Source organism: Lynx canadensis, chromosome D4, assembly GCF_007474595.2.
Source record: "Lynx canadensis isolate LIC74 chromosome D4, mLynCan4.pri.v2, whole genome shotgun sequence".
Classification (NCBI taxonomy): domain Eukaryota; kingdom Metazoa; phylum Chordata; class Mammalia; order Carnivora; family Felidae; genus Lynx; species Lynx canadensis.
In genome coordinates, this window is record NC_044315.2 from 76,303,150 (window position 1) to 76,330,228 (window position 27,079).

At 44.5% G+C, this 27,079-nt stretch overlaps 1 protein-coding gene across 1 annotated transcript in view; it reads right to left on the reverse strand.

Annotated features, from left to right (window-relative positions):
* ASTN2 (astrotactin 2) overlaps window positions 1-27,079 on the reverse strand; it is a 754,139-nt gene that overhangs the window by 320,087 nt on the left and 406,973 nt on the right. Inside the window, exon 11 of the mRNA XM_032595525.1 lies at window positions 5,071-5,237. Within this exon, the coding sequence (XP_032451416.1) occupies window positions 5,071-5,237 (167 nt within the window). The remainder of the gene's footprint in view (window positions 1-5,070; window positions 5,238-27,079) is intronic.

Here is a 27,079-nt window from a genome sequence, read left to right on the forward strand (position 1 = left end):
GTATAGAGTAGGTGCAAGAAATCCTAGATAGATGAATTCCTTAATTCAACGGTTATGGTTTTGAAGAAGTTCTTGGGGCAAACAGTGGGGAGTGACAATGGGGATACCCAGGTGACTACGACCTAGTCCCTGATCATGAAGACTTCACAGTGCAATGAGGTCCACACAGGAAAGCAGGTAAGTCAAAAGAGCAACGGGGTGACCACAGAGAGAAGCACTGGGGTGTTGTGTGATCCCAGAGAAAGATACTTTACTCAGTTGTGTAGACCAGGGGCTGGCTATCAAGGCAGCTGGCAGGAGGTCCAGTCTGCAGGGTGTCCAGATATCACTGGGATAAATTAGAATTCAAAGCTACCAAACAGTCCTTGCAAGAGCGTCTTGTGGGTCGAAATGAAAAAAATACAAATCAAAATAAAACAAGAAAAAAGGTCCTTTCTTCGCACGCCCTAACCGCACTTGCTAAATCCCGAGCCAATATTTAAGCAGTATCCACTTGAAAGGGCAAGGTATTCTATTACCCAGCTCCAGGGTAACTACACTTCTCACTCCCGCACCCCATGGGGCTCAGAGAAGACTTGTCAGAGAAGGTTATATCCACACTGAGTCTTGATGATGAAACAGAGCTGTCTAAGCTAAATGGCCACAGACAAGGGGTGGGGATTGATGGTACAGAGGAGGAGGAGAGGCAGATGGAACAACATTGTCAAAATTCCAGATGCGCAGGCCAAGAAGAGGCCTCATTCAGGAAGAGGGACACAACTGGAATTGCAGCTGGAAAGACTGGGCTGGGGACAACTGCTTTAGCCATGTTAAGTGAAGAACATCATTTAGCAATTATTATGTGAGCACCTACTAATTGCCAGGCACTGTTCTAGGTGCTGGAGATAGGGTGGTAAAGAAGACCTACAATTCCGTCGCCAAGTGATTAAATTAGCTGGCTTTACACCTATTAGACTGGCCATAACTGCCATTTGCTGGGTGCTCACGCATGCTGGCCTCTGTGCATGCATAATTCCATTCAATCCTCACAACTGCATCTGATTCTACTTAAAAGGAAAGGCTCACAGAAGTTTAGGGACTTGCTTAAGACCACGTAGCTAGAAGTGGCCAGAGGCGAGGAATAACAGCAGGTCTGTCCTGACTGAGACTAGAGCCCCACAGCCTGGGTTGGAACCCTAAAGCCCCCATGGACCAGCTGTGTGACCTTGGGAAAGTCACAGAGCTATTCTGTGCCTGGTTTTCTTGATGGTAACTGGCGATCATAATAGTACGTCCCTTGTAGAGTTGTTAGGAGAATTAAAAACCGGCTCTTGTAATCGAAGCGCTAAACACAGCCATGGCACAGAAGAGGCACTTCATAAAAGTTAGCTGCTGTGACTCACCTGGGTGCAGAGGGGTTTACTGAACCTGAGCCCACGCAAGGAACTCAGCAAGGTCACAGAGCTCTGATCCAGTCTGGAAGGTCTCCTTGAGCAAAGGTTTGTTTCCCTTGCTTAATTCAATTAGGTGCTACATCTCTCTACCAACTTTCTCACAAGTACCTGCTAATGGCTTTCACTGTTTTGTTTACAGTGCTTCTAACAAGTGTGGGTAACTTCTCATTTGCATCCTTAATAGGCAATCTTCAAAACATGTTGACACTGCAGTTGGTTTTAGGAGACCTGGGTTTTATTTTCTTTTTTTGTCCTGTTTATCAGCATTTGGATGGGCTTCAACAGCTGCCAGCACACTCCCGCCCATTCATTCTTAAGACTTTCAGAGTTCTTCTTATATTTTGGATATTAACCCCTTATTGGATATATCAACACCAAAAACAGCAACAACAACAAACAATCCAATCAAAATATGGCCAGAGGACCTGAATAGACATATTCCCTAAGGAGACGTACCAATGGCCAACAGATTCATGAAAAACTGTTTCAATATCACTGCATGTCAGAAAAATGTAAATCAAAACCACAACGAGATATCCCTTCAAATCTGTTGTTAAGGCTAGTATCAAAAAGACAGGAAATAACAGGTGTTGGCAAGAACGTGGAGAAAAGGGAACCTCAGTGCACTGTCGGCGGGAATGCAAACTGGCGCAGCCACTATGGGAAACAGTATGGAGTTCCTTAAAAACTTAAAAATAGAACTACCCTACGATCCAGCCTGAAGAAAATGAAAACACTAATCAGAAAAGATATGTGCACCCGATGTTTACTGCAGCATTATTTACAATAGCCAAGATATGGAAGCAGCCCAAGTGTCATCAATAGATGAATGGAGGGGCTTGTGGGTGGCTCAGTCCATTAAGTGCCCAACTTCAGCTCAGGTCATGATTTTATGGTCCATGAGTTCGAGCCCTGAATCAGGCTCCGTGCTGGCAGCTCAGAGCCTAGAGCCTGCTTCGGATTCTGTGTCAATGTCTCTCTCTGCTCCTCCCCCACTTGCGCTCGCTCTCTCTCTCTCTCTCAAAAATAAACAAACATTTTTTAAAAAGTTATAGATGAATGGATAAAGATGTGGTGTGTGTATATGTAGACACACACACACACACACACACACACATCATGGAATACCACTCAGCCACATACAAAGAATGAAATCTTACCATTTGTGACAACATGGATGGACCTACAGGGTACTATGCTCAGGGAAATAAGTCAGACAAAGAAATAAAAATACCATACGATTTCACTGATCTGTGGAACCTAAATATCAAAACAAAGAACAACAACAAAAAAAACCAGAGTCATAAATACAGAGAACAAGCTAGCGGTTGCCCGCGGGGAGGTGGGGGCAGGGAAGGACAGGGGCAAAACAGGGGAAGGGGCTTGAGGAACAAGATCCCAGTCTCATGTGGTTGCAAAGTACGACATAGTAAATAGAGTCAGTACCAGTGTATTAAGTTTCTATGGCGACAGATGACAAGTACACTTACTTCGGTGAGCGTCCCCTAACGTATATAAATGTCAGATCACTATGGTGCACATCTGAAACTAATTTTGTATCCCAACTCTGCTTCAATTAAAAAAAAAGAGACTTTCAGAGACTTTTCCTGATAGGGAAAGTTAGGTGATCCTGTCTCACAAACCTAAAAACCAAGAACTTGAACACCTCGAGTCACTGAGCAAGTGAGGGGCTATTGTCCCTACTCATCATTCACTGTAATTATTTTATTTAACAAATACATACAGTGCCAACTCTGTGCAGGGCCCTGTTCAGAAGCACTTTACAGACACTCATGGAAACTGTGAGGTAATGCATTTTAGTCCTCATCACAACTCCATAAAGAGATACTATTATCATGCCTATTTTACAGAGGAGGAAAGGGAGACACACAGAGATGTTGAGTAACTTGCTCATGGTCACGCAGCAAGGAGGCAGCGAGCTACATTACTAACCATGTGACCTTGGACACACGACTTACCCTTAAGGGAGTAATAAACAGTAAGTAACTGTGCACTCTTCACAAGCATCTTTATATTGGGGCAAATATTAAAAGTTTAGACACGAGCAAACTGAAGATCAGGGGTTCTCAGAGACTTGCCCAATGCCTAAGAGAGAGTTATCTCCAGAGCTTGGATGAGGACCGGAGTCTGCCGATTCCCCTTGACCTCTGCAGTGTGCTTCACTGGAAGGTGGTGACAGTCGCTATGTCACAATCCATTACTGCTCTACCTGCTGTTCCTGCTGTTTTTTGCAACGGAAAGACCACCCCACCACCAGGTACACAGGGAGAAAAATAATGATAAGAACACGGCTGATTCTGTATTCAAGCCTCAGATCTAAGCCCATGCATAATTTACTCAACACTGCCCTGCAGTCACTTAAGCTGAGGAGAGACAGCTATAAATTCAGGTCTGCATACACTAATTTATTTCTTATTTATTTTGCTGATACATATCTAGGGCCTGCAGCAAGCCATTGCAACACCTGCTCAAAGGCACCTGCAGCCCCCAGTGTAACTGAGGCAGAAGGGGAGACCCTAAAGCAAGTCCCAGAAGGAAAACTAGAACCCTGGACGAGAACCATGCAGATAAAATTAATTTTCTGTTACACTGAGTTCAAACTCATACACGCTCCCCCACCCCCTTTTGCATAATATGTAGGACCGAACAGGCTCTTGCTAAATGCCTTATTCTGTTTTCTGATCTTAGCAAAGCACTGAGCATATTTCGATGACAGACATTCTTGCACGAGCACTGGATTATTTTTCTGTGTCACAGAATGTCAAAAGATGAGGACATTTTTAAATAGGAAGATGTCACCAGAAAGAGACTGAAGAAGAGAGGGGAAAAAAAACAGTGCCATTTTCGAGGAATAGCTGAGGACCAAGCCCTACCCTGGAGGCCGTCCATGACAGAGGTAATTCCCAATTCACTCCTCCGGATGGAAAACTAGGTAAACTGGATGAAATGTTAGGCGTCATCGGCCAAAGATCTCATTTTGCATGTGGTCAAACTGCGGCCCAGAGAGGCAAAGGGACTTGTCCCAGGCTACTCAGCAAGCTGGTCCCAATGTGCCCATCCTTTCAGTCTCAGACACATTGTAAAAGTGCACTGGGTCCTTAGCATTTGCCTGCACGGCTTCCTTTCTGCCTCCTCGCCTCCACTTAATTATCCTTACAGATAGGGCGTTAGGGCATAGAGAGGCCATCCCTGAATTTGCACTGCTAACTCCCTGCAGAAACAGGGTAGACAGTCTGGCCTAAGCTTTTTCTCAAGCACACACCTCCTGGTTTCTCAGTGACACTTTCAAGGCGCCTGCTCTGGTCTCCAAGCTACACTGGCCAGGGCTGCGGGGGAGACACAGAAGGGGCAGGGGGCTTCAGCACAAAATAGTCCTGACCCTAAGACACCGCCTGAGCACGGATTCCATTTATTATAAGAATTAATCAATTATTTATTTTATTTCTTCCTTTCTTCTTCCCAATACCCCACAGAAGCCTTTTGCTTCTTGGGCTGAAAAAGCAGACACGGAAAGGCCATTTCGTTGACGGGCAGGCCCGGTCTGGCCTGACTGCAGTTCCTGACCTTTTTTCCACATCTCCCACCGATGGGAAGGGCCTCGGGGACAGAGACTCACCCGCAGAACATGAAGATGGTGCTGGAGGTGGCATCATAGGGCAAAGGCAGCGTCTGCTGCAGGCACAGCTGCTCACAGCCACCGTTGAAGCCGTCCGAGCAGTCGATGCCTTTGGAGTGGTCGTAGCATCCGGAGCCGTCCTTCATGGGCCTCAGCTCCTCGGGGCACTGCTCGGGGAGAGAGCGACAGGGCAGTCACGGCCAAGGAGGTGGTGGGTCCCACTGAGCCCTCTCCTCCCACTTTCCGAGAAGGGCCATGCGTCAGAGACCACAGAGGGGGTGTCAAAGTCTTGTCTGGCCAATTAATAGTTGTATGGTCTCTCTGAACCTCACTGTGCCCACCTGTGAAATGGGACTTTTGTCAGTATCCGCCTGGTAGACGTGTGAGAATAGAAGGAGGTACCGTGGGCAAAGTGCTCAGAACAAAGTGCTCAGAACAGAGTGCTCAGAACAAAGTGCTCAGAACAAAGTGCTCAGAACAAAGTGGCTCATGTGGCAACTGCACAGCAAGCCTTAGCTGCTATTACCATTGACCCTGTGGGAATCATCATCATTATTGTGTTTATTATTATCCAGTAGGATCTGCCACTGATAAAAAAAAAAAAAAATCACCCTGGCAGGCAGTCAGGTATATTTTAAAGAGTTCCTACTGACATGAGTTTTAAACTCCAGCTCTTCCTCTCCTCATTCTGTGACCTGGGACAAGATACTCACCGTCTCTGAGCCTCAACCTCCTTATCTGTTAAATGGGCAGAGCACCTACACTTATGCATTTGTTGGGAAACTTCAATTGGATCCTGGGAGTGCACGTCCGACTTCGGAATTTGGCACGCAATCTGGTACTCCTCAAACGTGAGTTCTCTCCCTTCCTGTCTTCGTCTCCATCCCTGTTTCCAGAGTCCTGAATGGGACCCCTTCATGGCCACATCGGGAGCCTGCAAATTCCAGTTAGGTCTCCTCCACACCATCCTCCTAAGTTAGGTATTTCTCAATCATCACTCCCCAGCTTAAATAAGTAACTGCATTTTCCAGAACAATAACACTTTGAATCTCCCTTCAGCTGATAGGCAAGGTCTTCTGTAGATGTTTCAGCTCCTGTTTCACCAGGAACACCTGTCTCCAGGTAAACAAACCCGTAGCCCTCTGGTCCCTAAAAGTACCCTGGTGACTCCAATCTTGAGTGACCTCAGTCAAATGCTCTTCTGAGTGTGCCTGGCATCTGCTAAGTGCTCCATAATTGGAAGATCCTATACTGTAGGGACAACTGGCTATATAATTTATTTTCCATCATTAGATGAGCTGAGCTAATCTTGTCCAGTCCAGCAGACAGAGAAGCAGTTTCCAACTTCTCTTGCATTCAGGACCAAAAATGAGGTACTAGGTTTTAATTTCAGTCACCCTTGCTGGCATTTCCTGTCCACAAAGATTAACACCCAGAGCTCAGCCCTCCTCATCCATCACTGGACATCACTGATTAAAATGCCCCCACTGCACACCCCACACCCAGCTCTCTGGTCCCTTCTCCAAGCCATCCTGAACCCCATCAATAACAAACACATACACACAGATCAATTCACAAAGACCACAATAACAATAACCACAAAAAAGAAAAAGGTCAATCCTCCTGGAAATTAAATTTCGCCTAAGAAGAATTCATAATTACCAATGCACGAGAATTCTTCGAGACATTTGAGACTGGCGCCAGGGAGGGTGACGGAGAAAGTAGGTTATAAATGGCCTTTGTCAAGCTGCAGAAAGGTTATAAAACTGGCTACATTTTGTGCTTAAAAAGAAAAATCAATTTTCCATGTGAGTGAAGTGCTGTAAATATTAATAGAAGCTCAGAGGAAGTCCCTGCTTGTCTCTAAACATTCAATGTCAGACAGGAGGGCACCTGGTCATGGGGTCATTTGGGAGCCATTTACCGGTCCTCAGGGCTGGGTCTGTCTGTCTGCAGAGATTGGGAATTAGCACTGGAAAGAATGGCTGGCCTTCTCACCAGGTGACAGGAGGTATCTGAGGCACGGAATTACAGTTCGTCCTATCCCCTGCTGATTCCCTACTACTTTTGTTCTTTATAAAAGTATGTTCTGGGGGCACCTGCATGCCTCAGTCGCTTGAGCCGCCGACTTCAGCTCAGGTCATGATCTCAAGGTTCATAGGTTTGAGTCCCGCATCGGGCCCTGTACTGACAAAGCAGAGCCTGCTTGGGATTCTCAATCTCTCTCTCTCTCTCTCTGCCCCTCCCCAACTTGTGCTCTCTCTCTCTCTCTCTCTCTCTCTCTCTGTCTCTCAGAATAAATGAATAATCTTTAAAAAAATAAATAAAAAATTTTTCAAAAGTATGTTCTGTAATCCAGATAAGACCTAAACACTTTCCCTGTTTTTACTTAGTCCTTACAGCAAGTCTATGAGGTCATGTGGCAGGCTGAGAATGGCTACCCAAGATATGTTTCTGTCCTTATCCCTGAAACCTGTGAATATCACCTTCTATGGTCAAGTTCTGGAAGATTAAAGTTCTTGCATGGAGTTGACTACCTGCTTATCGAGGTAGGTCTAAATGCAGCCATGAATGTCCCCACAGGAGAGAGGCAAAGAGAGATCACACGCAAGATGAGAAGGCCATGTGCAGGCAGACCTGAGATTGTAGCCACATGGCTATAAGCCAGCAAATGCTGCAACCCCCAAAAGCTGGAAGAGGCAAAGAAGCCACGTGGAGGGAACGTGACCCTGAGAGCACCATGACTTTGGACTTGTGCCCTCTGGAACGGAGACAGAATATATTTCTGTCATCTTAAACCACACAGTTTCTGTGCTTTGGTAGTCACAGGAAAGCAATACAGGTTGGTAGTCCCATTAGTCCCATTTTACAGATCAGGAAACTGAGGAGAAGTGGCAGGGGTGGGGCTTTTCAGGCTTTCTGGCTCGGTAGCTCTTAACTGATACTCAGGCAACTCACTGCACTCCCCTGTCACTTACTGAATGGTAGATGTTTCATCTTGGGAAGTCAGAGCAAAGATGGATTTAGAGCTGACCTCACCAACTTACTGTAAAATTGAGGCTCAGAGAGTAGGAGGGTGTCCATCACCGCAAATCCCCCAGCACGTGAGTAGAGGGTACACAGCCAGTCCCCTAGTCCCAGCTTGGGGCCCCATCCACCATACTTACTACCCTTTATGTTAAAGCATTTTATGTCTGAAGACAAACTTGATGATGATTTACAGATGGGAAACTGAGGCTCAGAGAGGTGAAGGTGCTTGAATAACATAACACAGCAAATTAAAGGCAGAGCTAGAATTAAACTTGCATTTGATCTGTGACCATGGGAGAGGTGTTCTGAGTATATGAAGTGGGTTTTCCAATCACCATATGATCACCCCTTCATCCAGCGTGGACTTCATGCCCTGAGTCCTTGTGGGTGGGAGAGGGCAGACTAGATCTAGTAATATCATTTGAGATTTGCAAATTATTTCAACTATTTCACAGTTTGTCATCTCTCTCCCCCCACCAAAAGGCAAAGCTGGTAATACTATGGACCTTCCTGCCTTGTCCTCAGCTACACTGCACACTTAGCATAGCGTCTGGAACATAGTAGCTGCTTTTTTTTTTTTTTTTAATAAACCATCTGAGCGCCAGACAGGATGTATAGTATGTCTGTGTGTTTGGGTTTGGGTTTCAATCCAAACTCTGCTTCTTATAAGCTGTGTAACCTCTTGCCAGTGACTCAACATCATCTATCTTTATGTGATTACTCTAAGGAGTAAATAGAGTGAAAGCCAGCATCAAAGATGGCCCCCAATGATGCCTGCTACTGGTATTCACACCCTGTGTAGTCTCCTCCCACACTCTACCAGCGTCGGTCTGTATGACCAATAGCATATGGCAGAACTGATGGTACATCACTTCCAAGATTAGATTATAAAAGACTGAAACTTCTGTCTCCCTCCCTCTCTTTCATAGCACTGCTGTGGTGAAATCAAGCTGCCATGTTGTGAGCAAGGGACTGAAGCCTCTGGCCAACAGCCAGCAAGGCTGACCTTCCAACAACACATGAGTAAGCTTGGAAACAGATCCTCCAACCCCAGTAAAGCCACTTCAGAGAACTACAGACCCAGCTGACATTTTGACTATAATCTTATAGGGGCCAGACCCACCCGGCTAAGCCACTCTTGAATTTCTAACCCTCCAAGATTATGTGAGATGATAAAAGCTTCTAGTTTGCAGCTGCTCAATTTGGGGATAATTTGTTATACAGCAATAGATAACTAATACAGTGAGACAAATGCGTCAAATGTTCAACACACACTCAGCAAGTGGCAGCTGCTGTTGTGGGTAATTTGAAGGAGCTTAGAAACTAGTTTGAGAGATAAGGAATATACATATCTGTCAGACAGAGGACTAGTAATAGAACAAACAAAGAAGCACAGCATAATTTGAATGGGAAAATAAAGTCCCTCCAAGTGTGAGTGCGACGGGGGGATGCCGGAGTGGGGAGGCCTTGGTCGGAGAAGACTTCCTCTTTGTCAGGAGCAGATGTCACTGAGCAAAAGGGACATGTGCCAATACACTAGAAACAGGAAGATCAGAATTCCTGCCCCGGCACGTCTGCTCACTTGCTTTGTGTGTCAGACATGTCCCTGAACCCAGCTGGACCTCAGTTTCCTTTCTTTAAACAGAGGGACAGCTCACAGACAAGAATGTGGGGGCTGGAGTCAGGCGTGATCCCATGCAGGTTTTGAGACCCTGAGCAAGTGCTTCACCTCAAAGAACGCCTCGGGTTCTTTAGGGAGGAATGGCCACTCTACTGGAGGCATTTCTGGAGACTTTATGAGAAAACCCACCTGAAGTGCCTGGCTCGGAACCTAGCGCATAGTAGGCACTTAATCGATGAAGGACAAATGAACAAATGATAAATGAATGAACCCAAACCCCAAAAGAAAACCTAACTAAAACTATTAGCTTCTTTTTTTTTTTTTTAACGTGTGTTTATTTCAAGAGAGAGAGAGAGAGAGAATGCGTGCAGATGCATGTGAATGGTGGGAGGGGCAGAAAGAGGGAGACAGAGAATCCCAAGCACACTCTGCATTGTCAGCACAGAGCCCGATGCGGGGCCTGAGCTCATGACTCTGAGATCATGATCTGAACCGAAGCCAAGAGTCAGACAATTAACAGACTGAGCCCCCCAGGCATCCCTAGCTTCTTCCTTTGTTATCTATATAAGTCTTTCATTGGATCATTCAAAATATATTTACTGAATACCTCCTCAGTGCTAAAAATGTATCAGTAAACACGAGAGACAAGGCCTTGCTATCATGGACTTTAAATCCTAGAGAGGAGACAAATGATTGGCAAGTCAACAGAAAATGGTTATTCCACGGAGGAAAAAAGCAAGATGAAGAAAGAATAAAGTGAGTGGGGATGGACTGAAGGAGGCATACACGCAACATCGGAGCAAAGCCTGAATAATTAGCCTCCTGGGTGAATACAAGCGGGAAGAATTTTCTAATAGGGAACAGGAAGTCTGAAAGTCCTGAGGGAGGAGCAGTGTTGGCCTGTCCATGGAACAGAGGAGGCCATAGCTCAGTGAGACAGGGAAAAACAAGGCTAGCACAAAGCAAGGTGTGAGAGGTAGGCGGTGACCAGATCACTTAAGCCAGAGTTACCACACTATAGTCTGCAGGTCAAATTCAGTCTGAACCCTGTTTGTTTGCCTTTTTTTTCATGTTTTATTTAATTCTGAGATAACTGTAGATTCACATGCAGTTGTAGGAAATAATATGATATAGAGAAACCCTGTGTACCTTTTGACCAGTTTCCTCCAATGGAAACATCTTGGAAAAAAATATAGAAAAAATATCACCCCAAGGATATTTACATTGATAGTCAAGATACAAAGCATTTCCATCACTACAGAAATTCCCCTTTTTGCCCTTTACTTCCACAATCACTTCCCACCCGACTCCTCTCCTTAATGCGCAGAAACCACCATGTTCTCCATTCCTTTATATCATAGAATTCTTCAGAATACGTTATAGAATTTCTGTCACTTTAGGAATAGAACGTAAATATAATCATACAGTATGTGACCTCTGGGGACTGGCTTTTTTCCCCCCACTCAGCATCATTCTCCTATGCATCCAGATTGCTGATGTATCAATATTTACCTCCTTTTTTATTGCACAGTAGTATTCCATGGTGTGGACATACCATTGTGTGTGTAACCATTCACCCGATGAAGGACATGTGAGTTGTTTCCTGTTCTTAGCTAACATGAACAGCTGCTCTAAACATCTGCATACAAGTTTTTGTGTAAACTTAAGTTTTCACTTCTCTGAAAAAAATGCCAAGAAGTACAATTTCTGAGTCATAGGATAGTTACAGATTTAATTTTTTTTAGAAAGCTGCCAAACTGTTTTCCAGGGTGTCTGTGCTATTTTAAATCCCCACAGTAACGTATGAGTGGTTCAGTTTGCCACAACCTTGACATCATTTGATGTTGTCGATATATTTTATTGTAGCCATCCTGATAGGTGTGTGGTGATATCTCACTGTGCCTTTAATTTGAATTTCCCTAATACTTATTGATGTTGAATATCTTTTGTGCTCACCTTCCGTCTGTAGATCTTTTTTCAGTGAGGTGTCTCGTGATGTCTTTTGCCTATTTTCCGATTGATTTGGGTTTTTTATACTGTTATTTGAGAGTTCCTTATATATTCTAGACATTAGACTTTTGTCAGAGATGTGGCTTGCAAATGTATTTTCTCTCCCAGTTTGTAACTTGTCTTCTCATCTTCTTCAAATGAGCTTTCACAGAGCAAATGTTTTCAATTTTGATGAAATCCAAGTTACCATTTTCTCTTTTATGGATCATACTTTTAGAATCTGAAAACATTTTGCCAAGCCCAACTCTCAGAGATTTTCTCCTCTGTGTGTGTACTTTTCTAGAAGTGTTAAGGCTTTATGTTTCACAATTAATTCTGTGATACATTTCGAGTTAATTTCTGCATGAGGTGTGAGACTTACCCTGAGGTTTGTTTTCTTGACTGTGAATGTGCTATTGTGCCCAGCACCCTTTGTTAGAAAGCTCCATTTTTTTTTTCCCACTTAAGTGGCTTTTGCCTCTTTGTAAAAAACAACAACAACAACGACACAAAAAACAAAAACAAACTGAGCATATTTGTGTGGGACATTTCTGGGTTTTCTATTCTGTTCCATTGATCTATAGGTCTGTCCCTCTTACACACCTTAACATTGGGTAGACTGACTTCTTCTACTTTATTCTTCTTTTCAAAAGAAGTTTTGCTTAGGTGGCTCAGTCAGTGAAGCATCTGACTTCAGCTCAGGTCATGATCTTGCGGTTCGAGGGTTCAAGCCCAGCACTGGGCTCTGTGTCGACAGCTCAGAGCCTGGAGCCTGCTTCGGATTCTGTGTCTCACTTTCTCTCTGCCCTTCCCCCACTGATACTCTCTCTCAAAAATAAATAAACATCAAAAAATTAAAACAAAAATGAAAGAAGTTTTGCTCATTCTAGTTCTTTTGCCCTTCCATATAAATTGTGGAAAAATCTTGTGTATATCCATAAAAAACTCATCCTGTCGTTTTTGATAGGAATCATACTACAAATTTATATCAATTTGAAGAGAATTGAGATCTTTACTATGTTGAATGCTAATCCATGAAGAGAATATGTCTTTCCACTTAGATCTTTTAAAAATTTCTTTCATTAGCATTCCATAGTTCTCAGCATACATGTCCCATTCATGTTAGATTCACATCTAAATATTTCATTATTTTTTTAGGCACTATAAATGATATTGCATTTCACCTGTTCCATTCCTGATATTGATAACGGGCATCTTCTCTCCCTTTTATCTGTATTCCTAGATTTTTTTTTTCAATTTTCTTGATGTTTCCAAAGAATCCATTTTTTTGTTTCCTTGACTTTTATCTATAGGTTGTGTTGTTGTTCTGTTTTTAAGTGCATTGATTTCCTTTCTTTTGCTTGCTTTGGGTTTCTTTTGTTCTCTTTTTTGTAGGATCTTAGGTGGAAGTTTAAATTACTAAACTGAAACTTCTTTTCTAATGTATGCATTCATGGCTATTAAGTTTCCTCCTCATTAAATATAAGGACCCAGAGAAATTACAATGAAAGGATAGCATCCCACAAATTCGCATATACTGTATTTTTATTTCTTTCAGTTCAGTGTATTTTTTTTATTTCCCTTGAGACTTCCTCTTCAATCTATGGATTATTTAGAAATTTGTTGTGTAGTTTCCAAATGTTTAAAGATTTTTCTGTTATTTGTTATTGCTTTGTAGTTTGCTTCTCTTGTAGCTAGAAAACACACTCTGTATGATTTGAATTCTTTAAATTTATAGAGGTTTTTTTAATGGTCAAGATACGATCCATCTTAGTACATGTTCCATAGGCACTGAAAAAGAATGTGTACTTTGTTGTTGTTGGGCAGTGTGTTCTATAAAATTAACTAGATCCTTTTAGTTGATGATGTTATTGAGTTATTCTATAACGTTGGTAATTTTCTAACTGTTCCATTCCATCAGTTGTTGAGAGAGGAAGGTTGGTGTAATCAACTATAATTATGGATTTATCTATTTTTCTTTTCAGTTCTATTGGTTTTTGCCTCACAAATTTTGCAGTTTCACTATTTGATGCAAAAACATTTAGGATTGTTAAGACTTCTTGGTGGATGACCCTTTCAATATTATCTGATAGCCCTCTCTGGCTTACTTTATCTGATATTAACATAGCTACCTCTGCTTTTTGTTTGATTTGCATGTCTTTTTTTAAACGTTTATTTATTTATTTATTTATTTATTTATTTATTTATTTAGAGAGCAGGAGAGAGGCAGAGAGAGGGAGAGAGAGAATCCCAAACAGGAGTGAGGCTCAAGATCACAAACTGTGATCATGACCTGAATGGAAATCAAAAGTCGGACGCTGAACTGATTGAGCCACCCAGGAGCCCCTTCATATGTCCTTTTTAATTTACTTTCAACCTGCTAAAATCATTATGTGTGAAGTGAATTTCTTGTAAAAAGCATACCATATTTTTAAATCAACTCTGCCAATTTGTCTTTTGCGTTTTTAAATCATTTACATTTAATGTGATTATTAGTATTTTAGAGCATAAGCCAGATGTTTGATTTTGTTTTCTGTTCTCCATTTTTCATTTTACTGTCTTCATTTTCTTGTCTTCTTGTGGGTTATTCGAACATTACTTTTTAAATTCCATCTTGATTTGTCTATAGTGTTTTTGAGTACATCTCTTTATATAGTTTTTGGTGTTTGCTCTAGGTATGCATAACTTATTACAGTCTATTCATGCCAACCCATTTAAGTGACATATAGAAACCTTACCTCCCTTTATGTCCCTTTATCTTCTCTCATCTGCAACATAATTTTCTTAAATATTCCTTTAAATACTTTTAGGACCACATCAAATAGTGCTATCAGCTTTACTTTAACTGTCAAACATAATGTAGAAAACTCAAGAAAACAAGGAACGTCTACTGCATTTACCCATATTTGTGCTGTATTCTTTCTTCCTTCCCAATGTTCCAAGATTCCTTCTTCTATCATTCCTTTCTGTTTGGAGAACTTCCTTTAGCCAGTTTTTTAAAAAGGTCTAATGGCAACTAATTCTCTAAGTTTTCCTTCATATGAGAATGTGTTGGTTTCTCCTTCATTCCTAAAAGATATTCCACTGGGCATAGGATTCTGAGTTGACAGTTTTTGGTTTTTTTTTGTTTTTCTTTTTGTTTTTTTATCCAACACTTATAAAATGCTGTGCCACTTGCCTCTGGCCTCCTGGTTTCTCAAGAGAATCCCACCATCATTCAAATTGTGTTTTTCCATACAAATCAAAACCACACTCAGATATCACCTCACTCCAGTCAGAGTGGCCAAAATGAACAAATCAGGAGACTATAGATGCTGGAGAGGATGTGGAGAAACGGGAACCCTCTTGGACTGTTGGTGGAATGCAAATTGGTACAGCCACTCTGGAAAACAGTGTGGAGTTTCCTCAAAAAATTGAAAATAGACCTACCCTACGACCCAGCAATAGCACTGCTAGGAATTTACCCAAGGGATACAGGAGTACTGATGCATAGGAGCACTTGTACCCCAATGTTTATAGCAGCACTCTCAACGATAGCCAAATTATGGAAAGAGCCTAAATGTCCATCAACTGATGAATGGATAAAGAAATTGTGGTTTATATACACAATGGAGTACTACGTGGCAATGAGAAAGAATGAAATATGGCCCTTTGTAGCAACATGGATGGAACTGGAGAGTGTTATGCTAAGTGAAATAAGCCATACAGAGAAAGACAGATACCATATGGTTTCACTCTTATGTGGATCCTGAGAAACTTAACAGAAACCCATGGGGGAGGGGAAGGAAAAAAAAAAAAAAGAGGTTAGAGTGGAAGAGAGCCAAAGCATAAGAGACTCTTAAAAACTAAGAACAAACTGAGGGTAGATGGGGGGCGGGAGGGAGGGGAGGGTGGGTGATGGGTATTGAGGAGGGCACCTTTTGGGATGAGCACTGGGTGTTGTATGGAAACCAATTTGACAATAAACTTCATATATTGAAAAAACAAAACAAAAAAAAATTGTGTTTTTCCAGTAGAGAAAATATCATTTCTTTCTCCTTGCTTTCAAGATTTTTTCCTTGAAAAACTGAAATTTGACTATGATTGTTGGTGTGGATTTCTTTGTGTCTATCCTGGAGTTTGCTCAAGCTTTTCAAATATGTACATTTATGCATTTTACCAAATTTGAGATGTTTCTAGCCATTATTTCATTTTTTTAAATATGAAATTTATTGTCAAATTGGTTTCCATACAACACCCAGTGCTCATCCCAACAGGTCGCCTCCTCAGTGCCCATCACCCACTTTCCCTTCCCTCCCACCCCCCATCAACCCTCAGTTTATTCTCAGTTTTTAAGAATCTCTTATGGTTTGCCTCCTTCCCTCTGTAATTTTTCCCCCTTCCCCTCCCCCATGGTCTTCTGTTAAGTTTCTCAGGATCCACATATTATTTCTTTGAGTACTTTTTCAGTTCCACTCTTTCTTCTCTCCTTCTGGCTCTTGAGACTGTTTATTTTTATCAGTCTTTTCTCTTGATGTTCAGAGTGGGTAATTTCTATTGTTCTATCTTTAAGTTTACTGGTGATTTTCTCTGTCCTCTCCATTCTATTAGCCGAGTCAATCCACTGACTTTCAAAAAAATTAATTATTGTATTTTTCACTTCTATAATTTTCATTTGCTTCTCCTTTATATCTTTTACTTCTTTCCTGAGACTGTTTTTTTCATTTGTGCTTGAAATTGCTTAAGCATTTTTATGATGGCTATTTTAACATATTTGTCATCAAATTCCAATATCTCTACTATCTTCATAGTAGCATCTATTGGCCATCTTTTTTTGCATTTGGTTTGAGATCTTTCAGGTTCTTGGTATGACAAGTGATTCTCAATGGAAACCTGGACAACCTGGGGCATTATGTTATGTTATTATGTTTTAACTCTGTATCTTATTTAAACCTTATATTTTATCTGGATTTCTCTGACACTGTTCCAATAGGGGAAAGTGGAGGCATACCTCATTACTACCAGGGAAGGTAGAATCCCAGTTTCCCCACTTGGCCTTCTTGGACACCATTGGCCACCAATGCAGCAAAGACAGGGGAGGATCGCATTATCAGATGGTATCAGTCTGGTAACAATGGAAGTCTAGCTTCCTACTTGGCCTTTATTAGAATGGGTTGGGAATGGGCCATGTTATTTCTATGATGTTTGGCTAGAGTGATTATTTTCTGAAGACTTTCTGTTTTCATAGGCTTCCTTTTTCTTGGGACTTTGGCTGAGAAGAGAAGGCTTTGGGTTTGGGGTTTTGTTTTTTTTTTTGTTTTTTGGTCTTTAAATATTGGAATTTCTGATTTGTTGGCTCCTTCAGCTCTAAGCTTGGGATATATGAGGCAAAAAGCAAACTCAAGGTGTAGGGGCCACCATATCTTTCCTTGGGCCCCCCATGTTCTTAGCTGGTCTCCCTTTTCGCTACCTTTTATAGACTTATGTTTGTTTTTTAAGTAACCTCCAGCATTTCTAGCTGTATTTAGAAGGAGAAAGACATCTATTTCCCAATGCCTGTTTTCCACAGTACTAAGAATGTTTACATTTTTAAAGTTTTTTTTTTAAGGAAGAACATGAGACAAAAAAAAAAAAAAAAGACCACATGTGGCTTGCAAAGCCTAAAATATTTACTACATGGCTCTTTATACACAAAAGTTGTTGACCCCTGACTTTAGCCATGGGAAGGCATCTTGAGTTGATTCTAAGTACAACTGGAAGGCACTGAAGGTTGTGAAGTGATCTGGTGTGGTACTTTGAAGAGATTACTGAAGTCAGTGCATTCAGTTATCTGTAAGCACTTTCTTAGAGCTCACAAAAGAAGCCTTGGGAGGCAGACTCTGTGGGGCTAGAAGTGGGCAGAAGGAAAGGGGCAGGTCTGTGTCATAATAACCTCATTCCTTAGAAGGCTGGTCTTTTGCCAGAAGGTTTTCAGTAAGTGCATGAGAAACCCAGACCAGCTGACCTCCAGAACTTCACAGCCTCCATTCTGCCCCACCTCAAGCGAGGACCCACAGGAACACCCTGGGCCTGAGTCCCTGAGCCTTAAATTCTTGAGGATCTGAGTGGGGGAGTGTTACAGGGGATTCTTGGCTGTTCCTGCAACAGACTGGCCTTGCCTTTCTCCTCCCAGTCCCCTCTTCCATCCCCTGTGCCTTCTTTCTCTCCTTCCCCGCCCGTTTTCAACATCACCAAGCCATTTGTTTCTGTTTGTAATTATGCATTTTAATGTTCGTTAATTATGGAATGCAAATTGCTTCAAGTGCAAAATTGTCATGAGCTGCTCCACCACCCCACCCCCAGGTCTAGAAGGTGGACCAGCTGTTCTGAGCAGAAGGAAAAACAACCAACTTACAAGACAGAATAACTTTTCCCGGGGGCTGATGGACTCATATGACAAATAAACCTGGGAATCTCTGGACTGGTGCTGAAGAAAGAACCCTGCCCCTCCCTTGGGCCCCGTGGGGCATCAGTGTGGCATCATCCTTCTCTTCTGCAACCTTGGGCTTGAGAGACAGGGTGGGATAATAGAAAGAACTCCAGCCTCAGACCCAGACTCTTACTCACTGTCACCTGTGCTAGTCATGTTTCTCCGACCCTCAGTTTCCCCATCCGGAAAACCTTTCTCAAAGTGGGTGTGGAAGGCAAACAGGATGACAGAGACAAATAGCCAAAGCCTAGCAAGCCCTCAATAAATAAATGCATGTGAATAAGGATCTCCAGAGCTGAGTTTCGGGTCTGCCTTGCCTCTCTCTTAACTGGCTGGGTGGCTTCAGGCAAGCACATCCGCCTCTCTGAGTCTGTTTCCTATACTGTAAAAAGAAGACAGTGGACAACAGGAAGCTGGAGACGTCTCTTAGCGCTGAGCTGCTTGGGCTTATTTTCTTTTATTTAATTAAAAAAATTTTAATTGAATATTTTATTGGTGGGGGGAGGGACAAAGAGAGAGGGAGACAGAATCTGAAGCAGGCTCCAGGCTCTGAGCTGTCGGCACAGAGCTCAATGCAGGGCTTGAACCCACAATCCGTGAGATCATGACAGGAGCCGAAGTCAGACACTTAACCGACTGAGCTACCCAGGTGCCCAGAGCTGCTTGTTTTTTTTGCTAAAGCAACTATGAGTTGTGAAAAGGAGAGAAGCAGCTCTAAACTATTTCCAAAGGAAGTGGAGAATCCCCTCTGAATTGACTGAGCATGACTTAAGACACCACCAGGACGACTCCCACCTGCCGAACTACGGGCAAAGCCTTGTCCTCCTCCAAGGGCTCAGCAAGTATCTGATTTCTCTCATCACTAGTGCAAGCAAAACAATAGTCCTTCCTCCTAGGACAAGAGCCGCCTCCTCCTAATAGCACTGCCTCATCCGATCATGGTCAAGATTACGTAAGACAATGCAAAAGCAGTAATACCATTCATGAACGACAGGCTGAACACACTGTCAGCCATATAGGATCCCACTCCTCCTGTGGGTGAAATCTGCCACTTCCCACCTGTGTGCCCTGGATTCCCCGTTTCCACATCTCCACACTGGAGAGAGAGTCCCTCCTACCCCCCTGCACTTCTGAGCGAATGAAACCATATCACATGCCTGACACAGGTCTGACCCAATGGCAGGTGCTCAGAAAATGGTAAACTGCTATTTGGATCCCTTGTGACTTTCCCCCCAAAAGGAAATACATTCAGGAAGCAATGGAAGAGGGCTGCATGCAGGCAGAGGGAAAGGAGACTGTTGCCATGGGCAGTTTTTACTATTCTCAGCAATGCTAAGGTAGGACCAGCATCATCATGCTCATTTTGCAGATGAGCAAACTAAAGCCCAGAAAGGTCAAGTGACTTGCCTGAGGTTACACAGCAAGTAAGAGGCAGACTCTGCCTACCTCTGGAGGTCCCCTGATTGTAAAAAAGGGGTCCTTTCTCCCTGCTCCACATGAACGTGGACTGTCTGTGATGTCACAAGTGGTTCAGACTGGCCAGGGCTACACAAGAATTCTGAGAGCTTTGTAGGAAGGTCACTATGACGGACTATGAAGGGACACAAAGGGGCTGGTGGCAGCAGTCTTAGAGGTGCAGATCAGATACAGCATCCCTAGGAGGGTGGGAAGCAATGAAGGAAATGAGATGGTTATTTCTACCAGGTGCTAGATTTTTCCCATGTGCCATCTCCTCAAATCCTCACAGCAAAACTCAGAGGCACCGGTAAGACACCCTCTTTCTTCAGGTAAGGTTACGGAGGACCACACTAACTAAGCGAGTGCCGCGGAGCCCTTCAGTGCCGACCATCCCTTTGACTAGACGCTGAGTGGGCTGGGCTGCCCGTGTCCCAGGAGGCATCCGGATGACTGCTGGGAAAGGGGGTGTGCAGGGAAGACCCTGCCATCCGCCATCCCCAGCACCTCTCCCTCCTCCACCTCAATCTGTCAACAAGGCCAGCTAGCCGGTCTATTACTGCAGACATTGATTTGGACAACCAGGCCGGTCGAGAGCCCATAATTACGGGGAGTTTTAATCAACTCATGCCAATTCAGCCGTCGCTCAATTTGATGCGGACATGGAGGAAAGGGGTGGGCATGCAAAAAAGGATTACGGGGATCAATCGTGGCTGATGGACGACTGCAGCTGCAGGCACCCCCAGGGGCTTCAGGCCCGAGTGGAGGAGTCCCCGGGAGAGCTCCCAGGCACGCTGCCCAAACCACAACCATGCATCATCTGTCCCTCCACCTGGATGTGGAAACCATGTAGGCAGACGCCCAAGGGTGTCTGCGGTGAAGGGGCAGAGAGAACGAGAGGGAGGGAGAGAATCCCCAGCAGGCCCTGCACTGTCAGTGCAGAGCCTGATGCGGGGCTCGATGCCATGAACCGTGAGATCATGACCTGAGCTGAAATCAAGAGTCGACGCTTAACCGACTAAGCCACCCAGGCGCCTCTTTATGTGTCTTCATTTTAAAATGGACCTGATAATAACTAACTAACTCCTGGGTTTGCTGGGACTTCTCAGTGCCATCATGGACAGATACCTCATGTGGAAGTTCTTACTTCCTTCTGATTGGCCCGGAGTCAGCAAGCCTCATTTTCACTTCTCTCCTATGTTAAGGATTCTTCCCAGCACAAACGTCATTCTGCCATGGAGGATGGTTTCTGGCTCACAGTCTGTCTCCCCAGGAGCCTGTGGGCTATTTGACAAGAGAGTGTAAGACACACAGCTTCCTCTTTTCGGCCCAGTCCCGGTGCCCAGCACAGGGGACGAAGACGCTGGCGTGGCCTTCGGCATCGGGCAGGTCTGGACTGAAATCCCTCCGGATTGCCACTCACTAGCCGTGTAATGCTAGCCAGTCACATCGTTAACACTTCGAGACTCAATTCCCTCAATGTAAACGGAGACTAATTACACCTATTCAGTGGAATTGCCACGGGGAAAACGAATCAGACAACCGATGTCCCTAGCACAGAGCCTGCTACGTGATAAAACGTCAACCGTTATAGAAGTGGTTATTGTGATCATCGTCGCTTGATTATTTGATACCCGGTAAATATTTCTGGAATGCAAGAAAATGTCAATTACGTTGCTTAGTTCTGTCTTGAGTTCCTGTGAAACACCAATAGGCCATTCTCCCCACACGCCTGCCATCTGTGCAGCATTCAACAAACACTCACTGGAGACATGAGAGAGGAAATTGGCGTGCTCTGGGTGCCTACTGTGAGCCAGACGCTACACGACGTGTTCTCCTTAGCCTGCTTTGCTCAAGACCCACAATTCTAAATTTTTTTTTAACATTTATTCATTTTTCAGAGTAAGCGAGACAGAGCATGAGTGGGGGAGGGGCAGAGAGGGAGGGAGATACAGAATCCAAAGCAGGCCCCAGGCTCTGAGCTGTCAACACAGAACCACATGCGGGGCTCGAACTCACGGACCGCGAGATCATGACCTGAGCTGAAGTTGGACACTTAACCGACTGAGCCACCCAGGCGCCCCTCAAGACCCATAATTCTATGGGCTCACTATTATTCAGTCCGATTTTGCAGAAGAGAAAACAGGCTTTGAAGCCAGAGTGCTTTTCCTATGTCACTCAGGCTTTCCAGGAATGGAAGCAGGGTGTAGGCACAGGTATGTTTGGCTCTAAACCCGTGCTCTCTGCACCACACAACTCATTTCTGATGGAGACACGAAGAAAGAGAAGGGATGGCGGTCCTTGACCTCCAAGAGAATTAGACCCACTGGAGGCACTGGGGAAACCCCCAGAGGGAGGCAAGTCACGGCCCAAGATGGTTTATGCTCAAGAATAGTCCTAAAGGGTGCCTGGGTGGCTCAGTCGGTTACGCATCTGACTTTGGTTCAGGTCATGATCTTGTGGTTTGTGGGTTTGAGCCCCACATCGGGCTCTGTGCCAACAGCCTAGAGCCTGAAGCCTGCTTCAGATTCCGCATCTCCCTCTCTCTCTGCCCCACCCTGCTCGCAGTTGGTTTCTTTCTGTCTCTCAAAAATAAATAAAAAATGTTTAAAAAATCAAGAATAATAGTGAGATGGCACTAGTGCTAAAAAACACGGCTGGGTTTGCTGGCACCCATCCAGGTCATGGCCAGCCACCCGAATTTATTATGAGCACCCATCTTTCCCATTAGAGGAACACATGAACACAGTTAGGAGACACTGATTACAGTCCCTGCTTTGGGCAGTTCTCTTCCTTTCTCTTGCCTCAGGCTTCCTATCTGCTCTGAGAAAGGTGGCAGCTGGTTTCCACGGACCTTACAGCTTGGACATCCTATGGTTCTCTGCAAGAGGCTCACAGAAACACCAAGGGAGGTCAGAAGGTATGTTCTGGTAGTGGGTAGAACCTGCGCTGGGGAACCATGGAGAAGGGCTGCTCTTGTGGGAGTGGCCCAAGGATATTGTTTGCAGCCAAGCCGGACAGCCACTTTCGACGGCTGGCCGTCCTTCTAGCTGGAGTCATAAAGCTTTCTGCCTCCCTCTGGAGTTCCCCAGGACACCACGTGGAGTAGGGGTTCAGTTCAGCAAATGCCTATTCAAAGCTGACTGTCCTCCAGGCCATCAAGTTTACAGAGCCTTAGCCCAGCCTTCAAAAAGCATCTGGTCCAATACAGGGAGAGGAATAAGTCATAACATTCTTATAGTCCTTGGAGATTTTTAATATGGTACAAATAAGCAGGGAGAGCAGAGGGAAGAAGAGAACAGAGAACACTTTCCCAAGAAAATTCTCCAGGAGTCCTGTCAAATGTTTATTCAATAACTGTCTAGTAAGGAAAATAAATAGCCTTTGTATAGTTAATCAATAATAGTAATAGCTGGGGGCACCTAGGTGGCTCAGTCGGTTAAGCGTCTGACTCTTAGTTTCGGCTCAGGTTATGATCTCACAGTTTGTGAGTTTGAGCCCCATATTGGGCTCTGCACTGGTAGCGTGGAGCCTGCTTGGGATTCTCTCTCTCTCTCTCTCTCTCTCTCTCTCTCTCTCTCTCTCTCTCTTTCTTTCTCTCTCTCTCTCTCTCTCTCCCTGTCCCTCCCTTGTTCGCTCTCTCTCCCTTTCTCTCTCAAAATATATAAACTTAAAAAGTAAGTACTAGCTAACAATAGTTCTCACCATGTGCCAAGTACTATTCTAAATGTGTTAGGGATATTAACTCCTAGTGTTAACGACACCCTGGTGGTAAAGGTACTATTATTCTCATTTTTCAGAAGAGAAAACCGAGGCACAGACAGCTTCAGTAACTTGTCCGAAGACCTGAGCAAGTAGGCGGCACAGCCGGCCATCAAGTCATGCTATGTTGCCTTTCAGGTGGCTGAGGTTTCTAAAGTCCTTCTCCAAGCATTCTATCATTCCAGCCTCAGGTGACTGCCAGACAGACTCAGCTCCTGGTTGGAAGAAGAGAACCCCACGGTGCAAGACGCAAGGGGCCTTCCCTGGGTCACACAGTGAGCACCTGTAGGGCGGAGCTGAGGTTCAGCAGGCCTGCACCATTCCGAAGCTGCACCTTCCGGGCTAACGGCAAGACTCAGTGAAGGAGCCCTCTGCTACCGAGACGGGGCTCGAGCCCCCTTCCCCTGGGTCAGGCGCTTTGTGGTGCCAGGGTGGTGGGGGGGAAGCAGACATGGATCATGCACTCCCTCAATGCCCGGCACGTCATTCCAGCTCCCCAGCTCCTCAGAAAAGGGTATACTGTTATTGTCAGCACTCACAAATGGGAAAGTAAGGCTTGCAAAGGAGAGATGACGTTGCTTCAGGTCAACATTATAGATGCTCCAATTTCTTCTAGTTTTAAGAAGACCCATGTCCCTGTTCTCCCTGTGAGTGGCACAGAGCCAAGAGGATTTTGACAACGTCTGCATGCTACAGACTGATGTGCAGGGCAGCACTGGCAAAAATGGCTTTCTGACATCATCTGAGCACTGACTGCCGAGCCAGGTCCCACACTAAGCGCTGAATGCACGCTGACTCGGCCCCTCCTCAAAGCAGCCCTAGGTGGTGGATGCTATTACCAAGCTCACTTACCAGATGGGGAATCTGAGACGCAGCGAGGTTCATGAGCACGCCCAAGGTCACACAGCCAGTAAGTGGCAGACCCAGGAAAGGAGGCCCCAGGGTCTGTTTCCTTAAGCCTTGGGCTAGGCCTCCTCCCATAACAACCACGTAAAGGTAGGTCCTATTAGTTTACTCATTTTTTGATAGTGGGAGACTAACACTCAACATGGTTTAAAGCAACCTATGTCAGAATATAGTAAGTGGCAGAGCCAGGATTTGAACCCCGCAGACCCTGATCCCAAGGAACTCCTTCTCCCCCACTACTATGCCTACTAGTGAGCTAGAGATCCAGGGGCCAGGCTTCTGTCAGGACAGGCTGAAGACATGGTCTTTTCGATGGCTGCTAGGTTTTGCTGGCTCATTCCCTTCCCCATCCTTTGTAACTAAAAACTCTATTCGCAGCTTGCGGCTGTGTCCTCACACCGCACCTTCTCATCGATCACCCGGACTCTGCGTGAGAAATGATTTTATGAGCTAGTTGGCTTTGAAAAGTATGGAACAGCAGCCATTGAACATATGCTTCTGTGGGTATATATTTATTCAGCGTATGTTGAGTGTAATTTTGGGCGGTTCGCATATTTTATTTTTTTGTTGTTGCAGAGAGCAATTTAAGAGAACGGAGAAAAAAAAAAATCGACCCCTGAATGGAGACAGATGCCATAGATGTTAGACCCTGAGGTTCAGAGTCCCGTGTTTTGGGAACGGTGGGGGTGGGGGGGTGAGAGGAAACTCAAGCCAAGAATTAAGGACCAGCAGTGACCGTCTCCTACCCCTGCCACCTACAGCAAGCACTAGCTAGCCAGCCTCACGGCAGGTGCTTCAAGTCTTTATTTTCAAGCCCTCCCCAGCAGCCTATCTGACTCTGCCCCTAGCTGCTATGTGCTGAGTGCTATAAATATCATCCAGACCCAGGGCTACGTGCACACCACGCACCTAACTCTCCAGGCAATCCCACGTGGAGGTGCTGCTGTGCATATAAGAACATTAATACATCATTACTCAGTGTCATTAACGAGTACAACAGGGATCTGTGCAGCAGGAAGCCTGACCCCAGACCAGTGCTCCCTCAAAGTTCTAGAGCCCTTCAGATTTGGGTTCCGATCCCAAGGCCTCCAATCCCAACGTGACCCCAGATCAGCGATCCATCAAGGTGACGGGAGCCCTTCGGATTTGGGATCTGATCCCAAGGCCGCCAAACCCAACATGAGTGGCACTGCACGCACGCTACTCCCCTTCCTGGGTTGGCTCCTACACTCGCAGAATGCGGATGGCGATGCCATTTGGCTGGTGTGCTGTGTGGATTCCAAGATCCAAAGTTACACTTAAAAGCTCAAAAGACATTGGTTCCCTTTCTCTCTCTACCCCCACCCCTTGCCTAAAAGGTTCTCCTCTCACCCGGGATGAACTCAGGATGTAACATTTAAAGATATGCCTTAGAAGAAGCCTGCATGGTTTGGACCAGCTGCGGGGGGAGGGGGGGGATTTATGCTCGTGTGGGTGCCAAAAACTCAAAGGACAGGAAGAAGCAGGCCCAGGCCCGAGTCTACACCAGAGGGAATCTTTCAGAAAGGAGAAAGTTTACCCTGCATATGTGCTAAAAAGAGGCATCCACATGTGATTTTGCGTGGTGGGATCTGAAATATCAATTTCTGGCTAGGTAAGTCGACTGAGCTCTTTGTTAGCCAGGACACAACTCACCCCTGTGACTTTGGAGCCTAGCAGAGGACCCCACCCCAGGAGGGACTTAGGTGATGCATCCTGAATGCAGCTAAAATTTGAATGAAACTGTGGACCAGCTGATAACCACTTTTTGCTTCAACTGAAAGAGAAGATTAGTTTTACCTAGCTTAGTGAAATGTGCTGAAGGCCAGAGAATTCATCACCGAAAAGCAAAAATAAAATAAAATTGTGGTTCTAGGTACATATAAATGGGGAAACTACATGGAAAAGATAAGGGGCTTGATTATCATAAAAGTCAGGGCTGTGGTTACTTATAGAGGGGGAGAAAGGGCTAAAACGGGAAATGGAGTCCCAGCAAGTGTGTTAAGAAGGGGCTTCTGGAATGCAGGCTGTAGTCGAAGTTTTGACCTGGGTGGTGAACAGATAGGTATCACATAATTACTACATTTATTTATTTACTTACTTATGAGAGAGAGGGGGGAGGGACAGAAGGGGGAGAAAGAAAAAGAGAGCAGGGGAGGGGCAGAAAGAGAGAGAAAATCTTAAGCAGGTTTTACTTTCAGTGTGGAGCCCAACGTAGGGCTCAATTCCATGCCCTTGGGATCATGACCTGAGCAGAAATCAAGAGTCAGATGCTCAATGGACTGAGCCATCCGGGAGCCTTGCATAATTTAATTACTATCGATGAAACTGCATGTGATATTTGACACATTTCTCTCTCTCTCTCTCTCTCTCTATATATATATATATGTATGTACATATGTATGTATATATGTGTGTGGGTGTGTGTGTATATATATATATATATATATATACACATACATATGTGTGTGTGTGTATACACACACACACACACACACACACACACACACACTAATAGAAAGAAAATACAAAAATACCAAATTGTTAGTGGTGATTATTGGAGATGACATGACTGTGGGTGATACTTTTCCTCCTTCTTCTTTCTCTGTATTCTAAATATCCTTACATGTATATATAATGCCTTTATAATTGAAAAAGGGAAAGCAAGTTTATAGCTGAAATGCCTCATTATCTAAACAAGGCGACAACAAAATCGTGGAGGTTGGTTACAGTGCTGCTGCCTAGAATCCCACCATATGGAGGCCTCCGTCTTCTTCCTA